The sequence below is a fragment of the Chenopodium quinoa genome, unplaced genomic scaffold (assembly GCF_001683475.1).
Source record: "Chenopodium quinoa cultivar QQ74 unplaced genomic scaffold, ASM168347v1, whole genome shotgun sequence".
NCBI classification, from domain to species: domain Eukaryota; kingdom Viridiplantae; phylum Streptophyta; class Magnoliopsida; order Caryophyllales; family Amaranthaceae; genus Chenopodium; species Chenopodium quinoa.
In genome coordinates, this window is record NW_018743850.1 from 6,565,030 (window position 1) to 6,579,973 (window position 14,944).

The 14,944-nt window shown below is 34.1% G+C and overlaps 1 protein-coding gene across 2 annotated transcripts; it reads right to left on the reverse strand.

The window, feature by feature from the left end:
* Positions 1–2,918: 2,918 nt before the first annotated feature.
* On the reverse strand, positions 2,919–14,265 carry LOC110686141 (alpha-1,4 glucan phosphorylase L-2 isozyme, chloroplastic/amyloplastic-like). 2 transcript variants are annotated; one of them, XM_021862725.1, is made up of 15 exons: positions 13,724–14,265; positions 12,312–12,541; positions 11,983–12,084; positions 10,984–11,160; positions 10,529–10,804; positions 9,806–10,077; positions 9,401–9,518; positions 8,874–9,293; positions 8,612–8,764; positions 7,216–7,344; positions 6,628–6,864; positions 5,895–5,971; positions 4,736–4,922; positions 4,310–4,510; positions 2,919–3,361 (listed from the first exon to the last, which is right to left on the reverse strand). In XM_021862725.1, the coding sequence occupies exons 1-15, from the start codon at positions 13,923–13,925 to the stop codon at positions 3,245–3,247; spliced, it is 2,898 nt and encodes a 965-aa protein (XP_021718417.1). In that variant the 5' UTR covers positions 13,926–14,265; the 3' UTR covers positions 2,919–3,244. The 2 variants fall into 2 exon arrangements, with proteins under 2 accessions (XP_021718417.1, XP_021718416.1); XM_021862724.1 differs by having other exon boundaries at positions 12,312–12,547; positions 13,724–14,264.
* Positions 14,266–14,944: the final 679 nt, after the last annotated feature.

Sequence of the window (14,944 nt, forward strand, 5' to 3'; positions counted from 1 at the left end):
TAAAACTAATTTCCATCACTTGCCCCTTGTGTTCGGTTTGCTACCAGCAACCCACATTTCATTTCATAATTAGTGCAACAATATTCATATACTTTGTTGCTCTTAAAGTAAAGTTTGCTGCCTAATAACCAACATTTAGAATCAGTGGACAAATATAGGACACACCAATACTATTTCCAAGTTTATTATTGTTTTTAATTCTAACTATATATGCCATATTAATGTAGGTGGTGTAAGGTCCACCACGTATACATAATATATTTCTAGTGTTCATGCTCTTAATGCCCCAATTGTCCTTATACTTAATATTGTTGCTTTTTTATCTCTCTTTTAATCATGCATTTTAATTAATTTGATTTTCATATACCCTCATTTTTACACTTTCACCCCCACCTTCGTCCATTCGTGGGATGCAAGTTCGACTTTCATGTTGCATGCGCAAGGTGGGGAGTGCAATGGTAAATGCAAAATCAAAATCCATTGCGTATGTGTTCTACTCCTCTTTAATTACGGTATAATACAAATTGAATACTTAATATTATATAGATTTCCTCTATCTTAATAAGAGTATATTGAAAATTTTAAAAAGTCAATCACAAATCATTACTATTTCATATGTACTAAATTAATTACATACGAAGATGTGCACCTTAACTTTTTTTTTCAAAAAAAAAAAAAAAAACATACTTAATGGTAATACAACTCAAAAGTTTACCTTGATTTAGCGATCTTAATTAGAACTATATACATATTTGATATTTCACTTCTAAGACCGATAGATGGATTTTTGACTACTTGCATCACAATCAATAACATAATTATATTGTTAACCTAAAGATAAATCAAACAACTACAATTAAATTGACTTAGGGTTTAGATTATTATTGATCAATAATTATGGATATTACTTTTTACTATTTTTGTGAAAGGATCAACTCATAAGGGATAGGATAAGTTATTATAAAAGAAATAGCCATCATATATGTCTGTCTAGTGTCTAGATGGACTTTATCAATATGCACCTTTCTTCGTCTTTACATTTCCAATCTTATCAACATTTTAATTTATTAATCAACTTTTTAATTAATCCAATCAACTTTTAAATCTTGGTAGTAGGTAATTAGTTTGTTTCAACAAAAGCAAATGTTTGATGGACATTACCTTTTCATTTCCATGTCAACGAATTTCACGAATTGAAGACTCTTATTTTGGATAGAGATTATAATAATAGCAAATATTATGATCATAAAAACATTCTTTGATTGTCATATGTCATCATTTAATTTGAGGTCAAAAAGTTGTTCACAAATATATTAGCTATTTCAAATCACATGAAAGCCACTTAAATTCTCATAAATATTACAGCAAATTACATTAAAGTTAATTTTAAAAATTAATGGATTAATTATCTCCATATTCAAGATGAAAATTAGGAAATTTGAGGTAAAATCTTGTTCTTTTAGATCAAATTAAAATCAAAATGATCAATTCATTCTGGTTTGATTTCAGTCATTTCAATATTAATTCATATCAAATTAAAAAATTAGGTTATAAATCTTTTTCATATAAACCATTTATTACATCTGTGTATGGTATAAGAATCGATGAAAGTTAATTTACCGACAGCTTGAACTCTAAACCAAAAAGACGATTTCGACATAGACAAAAAGTTAAGTAATTGCTTAAATCATGATTAATCCGAAAATAATTAAGTTCTTATCCTTGGAATGGTAATGATTAATATTAATACAGTAATTAGTGGACAATGTCATAATTCTTGAAGCAACAACCAGGTTGTGTTTTTCATTGACAAGCTCCAATAGAAAGTGACATATACACTACCATATATGACAGTTTTGGAGTAGAGGACCACATGTACATGGATTATCATTTATAGTATCTTAACTGCTCACACTCAGGCTAAACAGTGCAAATTTAAAGGAAGAAGATACCATGCATGAACCTACCATAATCAATCACTTATCAACTTATCTATGCATTTTGCACTAACATTGTTTGCAGTATCTTATGACCCATATTCCCTCCCTTATTAAACAACCATATGGAAAGGTGCACTTTTTGGTAGTCTCTCTCTATCAAAATAATAGTTAATCATCCTTTGTTTTATTTCCTGCTTTTCTTTCTAGTCCGTTTCCTCTTGTTGTTCCCCTTTTTTCGCCGGTTGTTTCTTGTTTATCCTGTTTGAAATTTGGTATGTATTTAAATTATGTCGGGTTAATCATCATTTGTTTCAATTATGATATTTGTTGCGAAAATTACTTTTTAGCTTAAATTTTTTTTGAATAATTATGACAATCAAATTATGTATAACTTTATAAAATCTCAACCAATTTATCATATTATAAAAAAATCAATTTCCAAATACCTATCAATTAAAATTTAATAATAATATTAATAATTTTTATTAGGGCAACAAAGATACCACATGTCGCACATGATCAATTAAAATTTAATAATAATAATTATAATATTAATAATTTTTATTAGGGCAACAAAGATACTCACCACATGAAAAAAAAAAAAAAAAAAAACGTTGCCATTGCCAAAGGTGGATAAGCTCGCAATTTCATATTGTCAGAGTTTCCACTTTGTTTAAAAAAATTGAAAAAAGAGAAAAGAACAAAGGTTCCATTTCCATGCCTTTTACTCCGTATATAAAAGGCCAATGCATGCTTAATCTTGGCAAAAAGGCAATTTACAGATTGGATACGTGTGACAAATAAACTTGTTCATCATGTTAAGTAAAAAAGAAAAATAAAAGGCATCTTTTTTACTTAGGAAAAGTTTATTATATTGTGTGTAAATTATCAATGTCACTCAAATTCTTCATTTAACCTCAAGTATTTATGTCGGATCCTCAACATTCAAGACATAGGTATGATCACTCTGACACTTTATTTTGGGCTAAAATCATAAAAATAACAAATAAATAAAATAAATCACAATTTAGCCGAATCGGACACTTGAATACATACCCATGTCTAACACCAGTACCCAAATCCATATAGTATATTGCTATAGAGCTATCTTAAAAGTAAGAAGTCACCCCTAAATTATACTTAGTATTTATTATCGCCTCCTAGTTTTACAGCTATACTACATTACTACTACGTAACATTCCACCAAAGTATAAGAACAAGATCGAACATGACTTCTAAAGATGTACACTAACTACAAATGTTCCATTACAGATGAAGTGCTTCACTGCAGTTGACGATATTGTCTATGGCAGGATAGCAGGTTCAATCCCCCATATGTCTCTGGCATACTGGTGAATCGTTCTGTCACTGCTGAACTTGTACGAACTAGCCGTGTTCAAGATTGACATTCTAGTCCATTTCTGCTTCCAGCATATTTCATAAATTCAGATACAGAAGGTGTGAAATAATCATGGAAATTTAATTATTTCTATTGATATATATCAGCAGCCTCAACAATGACAACTCTGAATTTTCTATCCAAACACCATACCACCACAGATATTTCATATTTAAGGTATCATCACAAAGCTCACACGATTATATCACCACAACCATATACAAACATATACTCCCTCTGTCTGAAAATTATCACAATGATATGACATGATTTTATAGACAATAGATAAGCCATTTTGTCATCTCCTTGTGATTTCGTTATAGGATTTTACATTATTATTTTAGGAATTGTGGCAACTTATTCTAAACATTCTAAAATAGTTAATGTGATTACATAATCCAAGCGGAGGGTATACATCACAAACATTTAATATACCACCACACCTCTTTAAGTACACCACAACGATTCTAAATTTTATAAGTAGGGATTGGACTCTTTTAAAGCTATTGGGAGGAACAGAACATTTCTAGGAAAGTCTCACCATAATCACAAGTCGTATAATGTCTCACAGGACTTGTTTCTGAGGCAGGATATGAAGACACAATCTTATATCCCTATAAAACGTTGATCATGGTAAAGCTTTATAGGAAAGGCATAGACTAGGTTGTTATTTCATGACCTTTCTAAGAGAATGGGAAAGTTTAGTTATATGTTTGATCTTATCCACTCATGACAACCTCAGAAAGTAGTTCAATGAGGACTTCTGTATCATTGTTGCCAAAAGATGTTTCAAAGCCAGATAAGTGTTAAATGTTATTCTTGTACTCCTATTATGGGTGCATTTTATGGAGAAATTCCTTGACTTGATCAGGGAGGGTAACACCATTTTATGGCCTCTATTAAAATATCTATCTGATAAGATGCTTGTTAGAAATGATCTGCTTTCAATTACATAATTGTAGAAACTTACTTTTTGATCACGGTATGCCTCATCAACCTTCTCTTGGCACTCTATGTAGCTGGGGAAGTCCTTGCCAACAAGGAAATAATCTGCACGGCCATATCCTTCGTTTCCTTCAAGTGAACCCATTAACACATCGTAGTTGTATGTACCAAATACTCCACTTCTTACAAATTCCTTTACTTCTTCAAATCGTGGATCAGGCACGAACTGCAAAATTAAGTAACAAATCACTTGCTTGAAAATTGATCTCCTTTTTAAGTCTTAAGAATTTTAAAACTATTGCCATATTCCTTTCCATGAGAAACTTGATAGGTCACCAATGGTAGTATTAAAAATCAATATATATTAGTGATATTGAATGGAAAAGGGAATCAACATATATGACCAGAAGAACAAAAAGGTACTAGTATATGCTAGTATGCACTACTTTACCTTTCCCTCAGCTCTTTCTTTCCTAAGGCCAGCAACTTCATGAGCTTCAACGCCAAAAAGAAAAAAATTGTCCTCTCCCACTTCTTCCCTTATTTCGACATTGGCTCCATCAAGAGTGCCAATCAACATACAGCCATTCATCGCAAACTTCATATTGCTGGTTCCACTGGCCTCCATTCCAGCAGTACTGAAGAATCATACATCAACAGAATTCAGTCAGTACATTATGATGGGTATTGGGTAATTGAGATAGGCAAGATTGAAGGGGCACATCAGAGTTCATATTGCTGTTTCCACTGCTGATGCTTCCAGCAGTACATTTCGCCCTTTGAGAAAATAGGAGGTTGAAGCCACCACATTCCCCACAGAACTTATCATTAGGAAACATCTAAGGTATTTATGTCAACCAATGTTTATGCGGCTATTAATTTGGTACTTGTCCAAAGGTCGGATTTGAATAGTTAAAGAAAAAAATTCTGTAATTGTGGTCCAAAATGTTGTCAAGTGTCCATACCCATTTTGAAATGTTGAAGATCTAACATGGGTAATTGAGGTAAAATGAAGAATCCGAGGAACATAACTGTCAACAGAACCAACAAAATGTAGTAATTTTCATTTTTCAGAAACAATTGCTGCAAGATACAGTGCCACAGAAAATCAGTTTGGTTATTTGATTAATTGGTTGCTTTTATGGGGACTCTTCCAACGAGTAGCTCTAGAAACAAACTCTCCTAGATACAGTACCCACTTTCCGTTTATAGTTTTTTTTTTTCACCCTCTAGCCTACTCTTATTTTATATACCTTTTCTTACACCCCACTCATCTTTTTCAAACTCTCCTAGAAACAATATTCAATGGTAATTGAGTAGCACAAACAAATGTACAAGAGTATAAGTTTACAAATCATCGTTTGGGGTGTCACATTAATGGCTGAACAACGACGAGATAAACCAACTTATAAATCATGCTTGGCTAGCTAGTGATTAAATAATAGACCTTTATGAAGATCTTCTATTCATGTAGCAGGTAGAGCTAGGGAGACCAATAGAAGCTTCCCATCCCCGGTCTCCCAACAAAAACTTTATATAAGCTTACTGAGTATAAATAAGATAGAACTGAGAGCTTCAGAGATTAATTACGAAGTGTGAAATCAAATTACCTTATATGTTGAGAGAGCTCACTGCCAGGAATAAGCACTTCGGCAACACTAACATTGTAATCGGGAACAAACACGACCTAAGAGAAAAGTTGGTGGTAATTAGCTGAGTTATAGGAGAGAGAAGAGAACATCAGATATAAGAAAATGATCAATACAGTGTATCCATAGTCAACACTGACGAGCACTATTACGTTAGCAAGTAGAAGGATTAGAAGGTGAAGAAGAGCCTGTATGACTTTGAGCTGCCAGTTTGCCAAATATGCAAGATTGTACTACATCAAGCCAATGGCTCAAAAAAGGCTTCTGCCTTGGGCCGGGTGAAGGGAAGGTCAGATGAGCATAATTCATCTCTGTAATAATAGTAAGGCTATTTCTAGTTTACCCGATCACCCTCAATCTTATAAACATGGTGCATCTACTATTCCAAAAAGAGAAGCACAGACACTATAATGATCCATTTTTAAGTATTTACATAAAAATCCAAAAGCACAGGCCAATAAACTCATACAATAATATGAATATGTACTAATCATTTATGACCTTGGATGCCGTAGCATATAGCTTTTTCACTAGCTAAAGTGGCATGATCTAGCTTGTAAAATCCACAATTATCAAGTTCAGGGAGCTTTAAGAAGTATTATATGTCTAATTGTATATATGATAATGTGACTGCATATGTAGAATGTACAAAAACAATGAATTCTTCGAACAATAAATAAACTTGTAACAGTACCTTCAAAAGGTCACCAATTTCAGAATCATTGTTTACAGTGGCAGCTACATCTGTGATAAATTTCACAATCCTCTTGGCTTGGACGTATGTGGAGAATGCTTTGCCTCCAAAGATGCACACTCGAGGCACATATCTCACAGCCCTTTCCTCAGAAGTCATTTCTTTCATTTTCTTATAACGGTAAACAATACCCAAAATGTTTAACAATTGACGCTTGTACTCGTGAATACGTTTCACCTGAGAAAACAACCTAGTTACAATCTTGAAAACAATAATTAACACATGCATGTAACCACTGAGAATTTTATAACCAATACAACAATACATATTGGTGGGTTGGAATCAAGTTGAAATTTTCCAGATAAAAGACTTTACAAGTCTTACATATATCGGGGATTGACATCCAATAGGATAAACAAATTTTCAGATTGCTTAGGTTAATGTAGAGAGGTTTCACAAGATTCGAGACAATCAGTAACTCTAATGCATGCTTTATCACCTACATCACTGTTTCTCAGTAAAATCAAAAAGAACATTAGAACTACAGAATAATTTAATGACTAAATACTTCCATCATCTAAAAATGACCTGCACATCAAACATCGCATCTGGGTTCACAAGATATCCGGTTTTTTCCTTCAAAAAGTCTGCAACCTTCAATTTGTTAATCCTTTTTGCTTCCCTCCATTCAGACTGAAGTTCCAGGTTATCAGCAAACTGGAGACAACAACAAAAATTGAATCATGCAGCTAGCAGCATTTTCTTGAACATGACAAAAGAAATCAACAATTAGCTTGAGCTATCTACATTGGAGCAATATAGTGATATACATAATTTTTTCGCAACTTTCATAAAAATCCAGGATAAGAGGCATCCTCCGATTCATTATAGAAGTGAAACATGGATCTATTTGAAGGCTGTTGAGGCGGGTGTTGTAGAACAAGGGCATTTCCGCATTTGAATAAAATGTTAGTGATTTGGGATAATTAGAGGTATGATGGATGTAACACACTTATACAGGTTGCTAGAAAATCCTGTCATTTTCTTATTTTTCCATCTTGTGATTGATAATCTCTGTTGCAATGAAAACCACACATAGCAATGCATTGTTCTCCTACAGACTAGCATAATGAGCATTATAAAGAGTTGAGAAGTATATTGGGAAGATATATGACAGGTAGGATAACATTTGAATTCCATGTTCCTAGGTAATAATCTCAACAACATCTAGATCCCAATTGTATTTCCTTCCTCGTCTTATAACTTACAGACTTTTTGGGTCATAACTCATAAACTATCAACTGTTGTGATATAATTATTGTTTGTCACAATTTTTTAACCACTATTTTAGGGTATCGTTTATAAGGACCCCATGATATTATTTTGCTAAGGCAGGTGGTATGTATTAAAGTATGCAGATTACAGAGGGTGCACTGAAAAGGAATCCAGCAATATTGCCTGAAGCAAAGTGGGTTAAATGATGCAATAAATAAAATGAAGGAAGCACAGGTTTGGGTATGATCGCAAGGGGCGATAAGGGTGAACTCACATGTTGCAGCTCCAACAGAGTAAGTGGGTGCTATTAAGTAAGGGTTGTGGAAGTGCTCGCATGAGAATTCGCTTGACTATTAAGTGGGAAATTGATGTTGTATTATCTCAATATGTTTTCAAGTCTGATAGTTCAATGACTCTGTTGGTGGATGCAATGAAACAGAATGGTTATATTACAATTGAGTTTGAGTTCATAGTCCAAAATAGTCATCTGGCTAGTTAGTCCTTTCTTTACTTTGTTCTTGCAAGAAATGAAGCTAATAGAGCTACCCATAGGCAGGGAATCAATTAATTTATTTTATTGATGAAGAGCCTTTCCGAAATATATTTAGTGTGATTTTCTGCTTGCAAATGAATTAATAAAGTCCTTTTTTCTTGAGATGATGTGATCAATCTAACCATCAAGATTCAAGAAAAAGCTATTTGCATTTACCTTCTTTAGAACTGCGAGCTTCTCAGTTTTCAAAATCCAGTCATCTGATCCAGTCCACTTGGTTATAATTTTACTCAGAGCAGGGTTACAAAAGCGTATCCACCTTCTAGGGGTAACACCATTAGTTTTATTCTGAAATTTCTCAGGCCACAACTGCAACACACAAAAAAAAAAAAAAAAAAAGTCATCATGGTCAGAAAAGTATTGCTCCATTCACATTGTATGACAAAATGCACACTAGTGCTTTACTTGTGCTATTCACCTGATAAAAATCATTAAAAACATCATTTTTTACAATCTCACTGTGTATCTCAGCAACTCCATTGACTGCATGTCCACCAACCACACAGAGGTTGGCCATGCGAATGGCCTTTGGCAGGTTTGGGTCTGGTTTGAAATCAGGCTGCTGTTTCTGATCAACAGATAATACTTCAGTTTCATCCTTCAGTTCTACAGGCTCCTCAAGTGCTTCGGATGATTCTTTCTCTTCCAAAGGTTCATTTTTGCTAGGAGCTTCATCTTCCACAGTTGGAGTCATAATGGAGCCATTTTGTGGTTTAACAAGCAATTCTAACACGGATGCAGGTAATTCTATGTTGTCTATGATTCTCATCTGTTTTAGCTTCTCTTGAAGCAAGCCAAGATCTTTGATTCCATATTCAGCTATTATGGTATTTATTAGCTGTTAAGAAAATTGAATGAGAAAGCAAGACTTAGAGTACATAAAAAGATAATCTGTACAAGGGCAGTGAATATTATGTCGTGTTCAAATGATGCTTTTACAATTACCTCCTCATCAATTAATTTTATAATTTCAACATGTCTAGGGAGCAGAGTCTCAATGAGTTCCAAGCTCCACTTCTCCAATGCCTCTGGCAGAACCGTGTGGTTTGTGTATGCAACAGTTCTGGAGGATAGGTCAGAGAATGATAAGGATTGTGCTACTATGCCTGTTTTGTAATGAGGGTGAATCATTGCTAACAGAACGAGTAAAGTTTAAGAAAAACCTAGTAGATTATTAACTATCACTTTCCAAACCACCCACCCACCTCCTTTAGATTCCCCATTTCATCCAGATATTGATTTATCATTGTAGGCAAGCAAAAGGTAATTTTACACATCCTAACACAATGCACAATCAAATTATTCTGAAAAGGCAAAATTAAAAATGAAGAGGGCACATAGAAGACTTGCTTTTGTGTTATACTCCATGCTTTATCCCAGCTCAAACCTTTAACATCCATCAATATTCTGATGAGCTCCGGGATGCACAGTGTTGGATGTGTGTCATTCATCTGCACAGCAACCTTCTCAGGAAATTCTTCCCAATTCACAGGATGTCCTGATCTCTTCTCAAAGTGCGCAATAATATCTTGAAGGGAAGCAGAGCACAATGTGTATTGCTGCTTCAAACGGAGAGTTTTTCCTTCAAGTGTTTCATCACCGGGATATAGTATATAACATATCTGCTTGAGTATAAAACATAAGACAGAATAGTTTGTAAGAAATAGATTGGAAAATATTATGCTGACTGTTGGGTTAAAACACAGATATAGATATTTGTACAGGATTCAGATTTCCACACGGCTGTCTGAAAGCTCATTACTCCATGTGAATATGCACTAAATACTACAGAGTTGTTTACTATATGTGAATGTGTACTACTGTACATTACTACAGAGCTGTTAGTGATTAAACATAAAATTACGTCAAGAAAGCATCAAGTAGTTGAAACAGCGGGTACAAATACATTTCTGCGTTTTTCCTTCATAAAAATAAATCTATGCCGATAATGGAATCAGCAGATCGAATAACTACAAAAATTTAAAACATATAGGATGCTAATTGATGCAAAGAGCTACATAGTTAACAAATTTGTGGTTGGTAATATATAACAAGTAGCAATCTCTTACAAACCTTCTCTGCATTTGTCATTGCCTCGAAAGCTTTTGCGTGTTCACCAGCATTAAAAGCACGTAGATCAAAAAGTTCTGATGGGACCTTGGTAGACCATAACCGAAGATTGATTGTAGTTTTGGTTTTATAACCAGGAATGGGAACATCATAGGCAACAGCTTTTATGTCTTCTCCCCCTGCCCATTCTTTTGTTCCATCTGGCCTGGTAATGACTTTGCCATAGAATTTCACCGGGTAGGAGACATCATTTCTTACAATTTCCCAGGGGTTACCCATCTGAATGAGATGCTTAAATAGTCAGTAGATAAAGAAATCCATATATAGAAAAGAGAAAGAGCCTATAGTTGGTCTACCATAAGGAACTCATGAATAACTTGCCATCCAAGCACTCCAGCTGAAGCTATGTCAAACTAGGAACAAGTATAGAAGGATGAAATTAAATAAGTACTCCATACCTCAAGCCAGTTTTCAGCAACTTCTTCCTGACCATCTTTTGTAATGGTTTGCTTAAACAACCCATACTTGTATCTGAGTCCATAGCCCCATGCAGGGTAATTTAGTGTAGCCAAAGAATCCAAAAAACAGGAGGCAAGACGTCCTAATCCCCCATTGCCTAATGCTGGGTCTGGCTCCTGTGAGATATTGATACAGACCCCAGTAAGAAAAACGAAGAGAGCATTTTCAAGAAGATACATGTATCTCACACATTGGCCAGTTCAACTAGTGTCTCTTATACAGCGTTCTGCAGTTGTGTTGAAAACTTGAAATTTCAGATTGAAGATGATGATCTTCTGTCAGTCCTATCTACATACGTGGAAGCAAATCATCAGCAATTGTGACTGCTTTTCAAGGCCATATTCCATTGTCCTATTTGAATCCCACCACAATGCTGGAAAGGTACATATGTACGCTTTTTTATATAAAAAAATTAAAATAAAAACTGAAAAACTCTGTGTAAACAAGATGTTACCATTGTGCTTATTTCACCGTATCATATTGTAGGGGTGTAAAATTATTATAGTGATATGCCATATATAATGTTGGTTTCTGTGAAACTCAATCAGGCCAATCAGCAACTTTCAAGATTCATATCAAATATCTATCTTCAGGCAACAAGACTGTCATGAAATAAGTATGAAACTTCAGGGACATAATATATTCTCCTCTCACCGTAATTGCATGGCTAAGGAAAAATACTTTTTAGTATCACATAGTAAACACCAAGGATTCTACTTTAGTTTTTTATCAAGTCTTTTTGAACTTCTAATTCTAGGAGTGTCTCTTCCAAAGATCCAAAATGCATGCAGATATCACTCTAAGCACTAAGCAGATCCTACAGTTATCTGTATACATGTAATAGAGGTTAATATCCCTGCTATGAAGTAATTAGCTTAAAAGGATGAAGAAATTTACAGCAAACACCATGCTATAAAAATAGAACATAGTGAAGGAACCTGCTCAGCTACAGCTTCGAGGTTATATCCAAGCTTTCTCAAAGCCTCTGCATAAGCCCCTGTTAGCTCAAGGTTGCCAATTGCATTTAGCAAAGCTCTGCCCTACACTACCAAATACACATCGAGAAAATACGAAATATCAGAAATAATACAGAGGTGGATATTCTTAATTATTCAAAGCAAAATTTATAGTGGAAAATCTGCTTGCACATTGCCCAAGTTCTTATGTAGGAGTACATATTATGATAAACATAGATATTTTCAATTGCAAGACAAAAGGAGTTTATGAGTTATTTCCAGAGTAAACAGTCCAAGAAAACATAATGTACCTGGAGAAATTCCATTGACAGATAATATGCTTGCTTGACATTTGTCTTTTGATACAATTCATATGTAACATTCCAATTGATGATAAGCATGTCACGAACACTTTCTGCAGTGGCAAAGAATGCCTTGGGAAGCTCAAATTGTGCAGGAGAGAAGGAAGGAGTGAACTCTGCATGGTATTTAATGCTTGCAGCAACTGATTCAGGGTCCGGAGCAAAAGAATTTTCAGGACCTGTAACTAACACAGCAGCGTAGAATCCAGTATCAAAATTAACAGTTATGTCCAACAACATCGAAATCTACAGTTAATACAGTGCACATGGAAGAGTTGGACAAGTACATCAGATGTGAAAAGATGAACACTACCACTGTATATTATGAGCATAAAGCTAAAAGCAACCATTAATTAATAGGTACAAGCGACGAAGTAAACATCAATGTAGTAAGCCTATTACAGATACAAAAGCACTTTCTTGTTGCAAAATACAGTACATTAGATCACCAAGTATTCAATTATGTTAAAAAGAAACTTTCGGAATCACGTTCATTTTAATTTAATCTGAAACTAGCAAGAGCGAGTAGCAAGTACTATATGCCGAACATGTGATCAGCAGCAGGCATTCCAAATAGTTACATTTACAGGTGAGAATTGATAGCCAAACAGAATGTCCAATAACTCAATTGAACAGCAAGTTCCTACTGTTTCTAATCCATCTCAAATTATTACAAGTATTAAAATTTTGGCTGCCTACTTTATTTATACTCTGGTCTGAATTTGCATCCTCTAAATGATGCATCAAATTTTCTAAATTAAGAATGCATATCAAAATTACCCTTCAAGAGTTCAAGCTATGGTTCCTAATTTTCCTATAGAACTTCATTTTGTTTATAGTTATTTTTTATAAGCACCCCAAAACACATTACATATCCGATTTTACATTTCTAGAACCACCCTCTATCGGGAAATAATAGTCACATATATATACAATTTTAACATGTCCGATTTTACATGTCTAGATAATGTAGTCACTGATGTAACATTTTCTAATATACTCTTTTTTACTATGATTGACTTTCCAACACACGCCCTTGGTTATAATATGATAGCTATGATTAAATAATGAGATGAGCATGAGAATGATCTAACTATTATTAATTTATAATATTCATAAAGTATCTTTTAGAAGAAAAAAAAATGTGTAGTATCCTTATTAATAATTTAATACGCGTATGAGTACAATATTACAATGTGACAATTAATTTGGAATGACCGTAATTAATTCGTTCTAAACCACTACTCATCAATCTAATAATTCTAACACAAGACCAGCCTATTATTACAATAAATCAGGCAAATAGTAATTAAAAAAACAGTAAAATAAAAAAAAAATTAAGAAAGAGAAGAGAGAAATACTTTGATCATCAGTGACAGTGTCCTGCAATTTCTGATCACTGACAGCATTCTTAATCGAGAAATTCCTTCTAGAAGAAAGCTTCAATGGCGGCAAAATTCGGAAATTCATGAACAAAGGATTAAAACTCCTTAAATTGAGACGTAAATCGGAGTAAATCGGTGTCGGAATTGAGGAATTCGCCGCCATTGATGAACCTTGCATCTCTCTCTCTCTTTCTCAGAAATTTGGGGAAATTGATAGACAATGAAGAAGAAGAGAGAGAGAGTGAGACGTATGGAAGATTAGCGTAGGGTGGATAGTGAGTAGCCAGTGCTACAAGTGGTAGTTGAAGTAGTGTGTGAGCAACACCACCAAAATATAATTAGCACATGTTTCTTTTTTTTCGTCCTTTTCATTTTTATCATGCTGGACGGTTGTTAAGCTGTGTTATTTTTTCTTTGACGTTTTTTCAGGGAAGTGCTGAATTTTCTTTGTATGCTCTTCAAATCGGATTTCCCAAACGGTTGAAGTATTATATACGGGTATATACACGTGGATATATGGTACGTCTAAGATTTCACTTCAATTGCTCTTTAAGAATTTAAGTTGTTACTTAAGTGGTCATGGGTTGAGCTATGCAGGTGTTGTATTGGTAAGTCTTGTGCTCAAGCGAGTCATGCTTAGAATGAGCTAAGAAAAAATTGTGTTGTATTTAGCATGTGCTATAAACAAAACCTATGCACGACATAGCCTTATTTTCGTGTCGTGTAATTAGTTCCTATACTAATTTTTATATTATTTTATTTGTAAATTGGTCATTATTAAGTAGGTTAACCTATTGATTTCATGCTAAATTTTGAAAATGGTGTTTAAGCATAGTCGATGACCAGTTTGCGTTCCACTCGTGTTGTGTTGTGCTTATGGCAACTCTTGCGGGGTAAAGTCATATTTATGTCGTGTTTAATCGACCTTAGTGCTGATCTGATCCATGCCTACCTCTAGTTGCCACCCAAGCCGAGAAAACTTTATTCAATCGTACATCCATAGCATATCCATATTTAATACTTGTATTGAATTACTTCCATGCAAAAAGCTTGAAGATGTCTAATTATCCTAACCATGTCCAACTTTAGATTGGTATGGGATACAAAATCTAAATAGTAATCACTCTCATTTACAAGTTCGAATAAATAGACCTATTTTTCCAGTAATCAGAACGAAACTGCGAATTCAATTACCAG

Bases quoted from the DNA above. Each gene is read 5' to 3' on its own strand.
- LOC110686141 (XM_021862724.1), bottom strand. From the start codon at position 13,925: ATGCAAGGTTCATCAATGGCGGCGAATTCCTCAATTCCGACACCGATT. The intron at 12,548-13,723 runs GTATTTCTCTCT...CTGCTGTGTTAG, and splicing joins CACTGTCACTGATGATCAAA to TTACAGGTCCTGAAAATTCT. The intron at 10,078-10,528 runs GTTTGTAAGAGA...ATACTCAAGCAG, and splicing joins CAATGACAAATGCAGAGAAG to ATATGTTATATACTATATCC.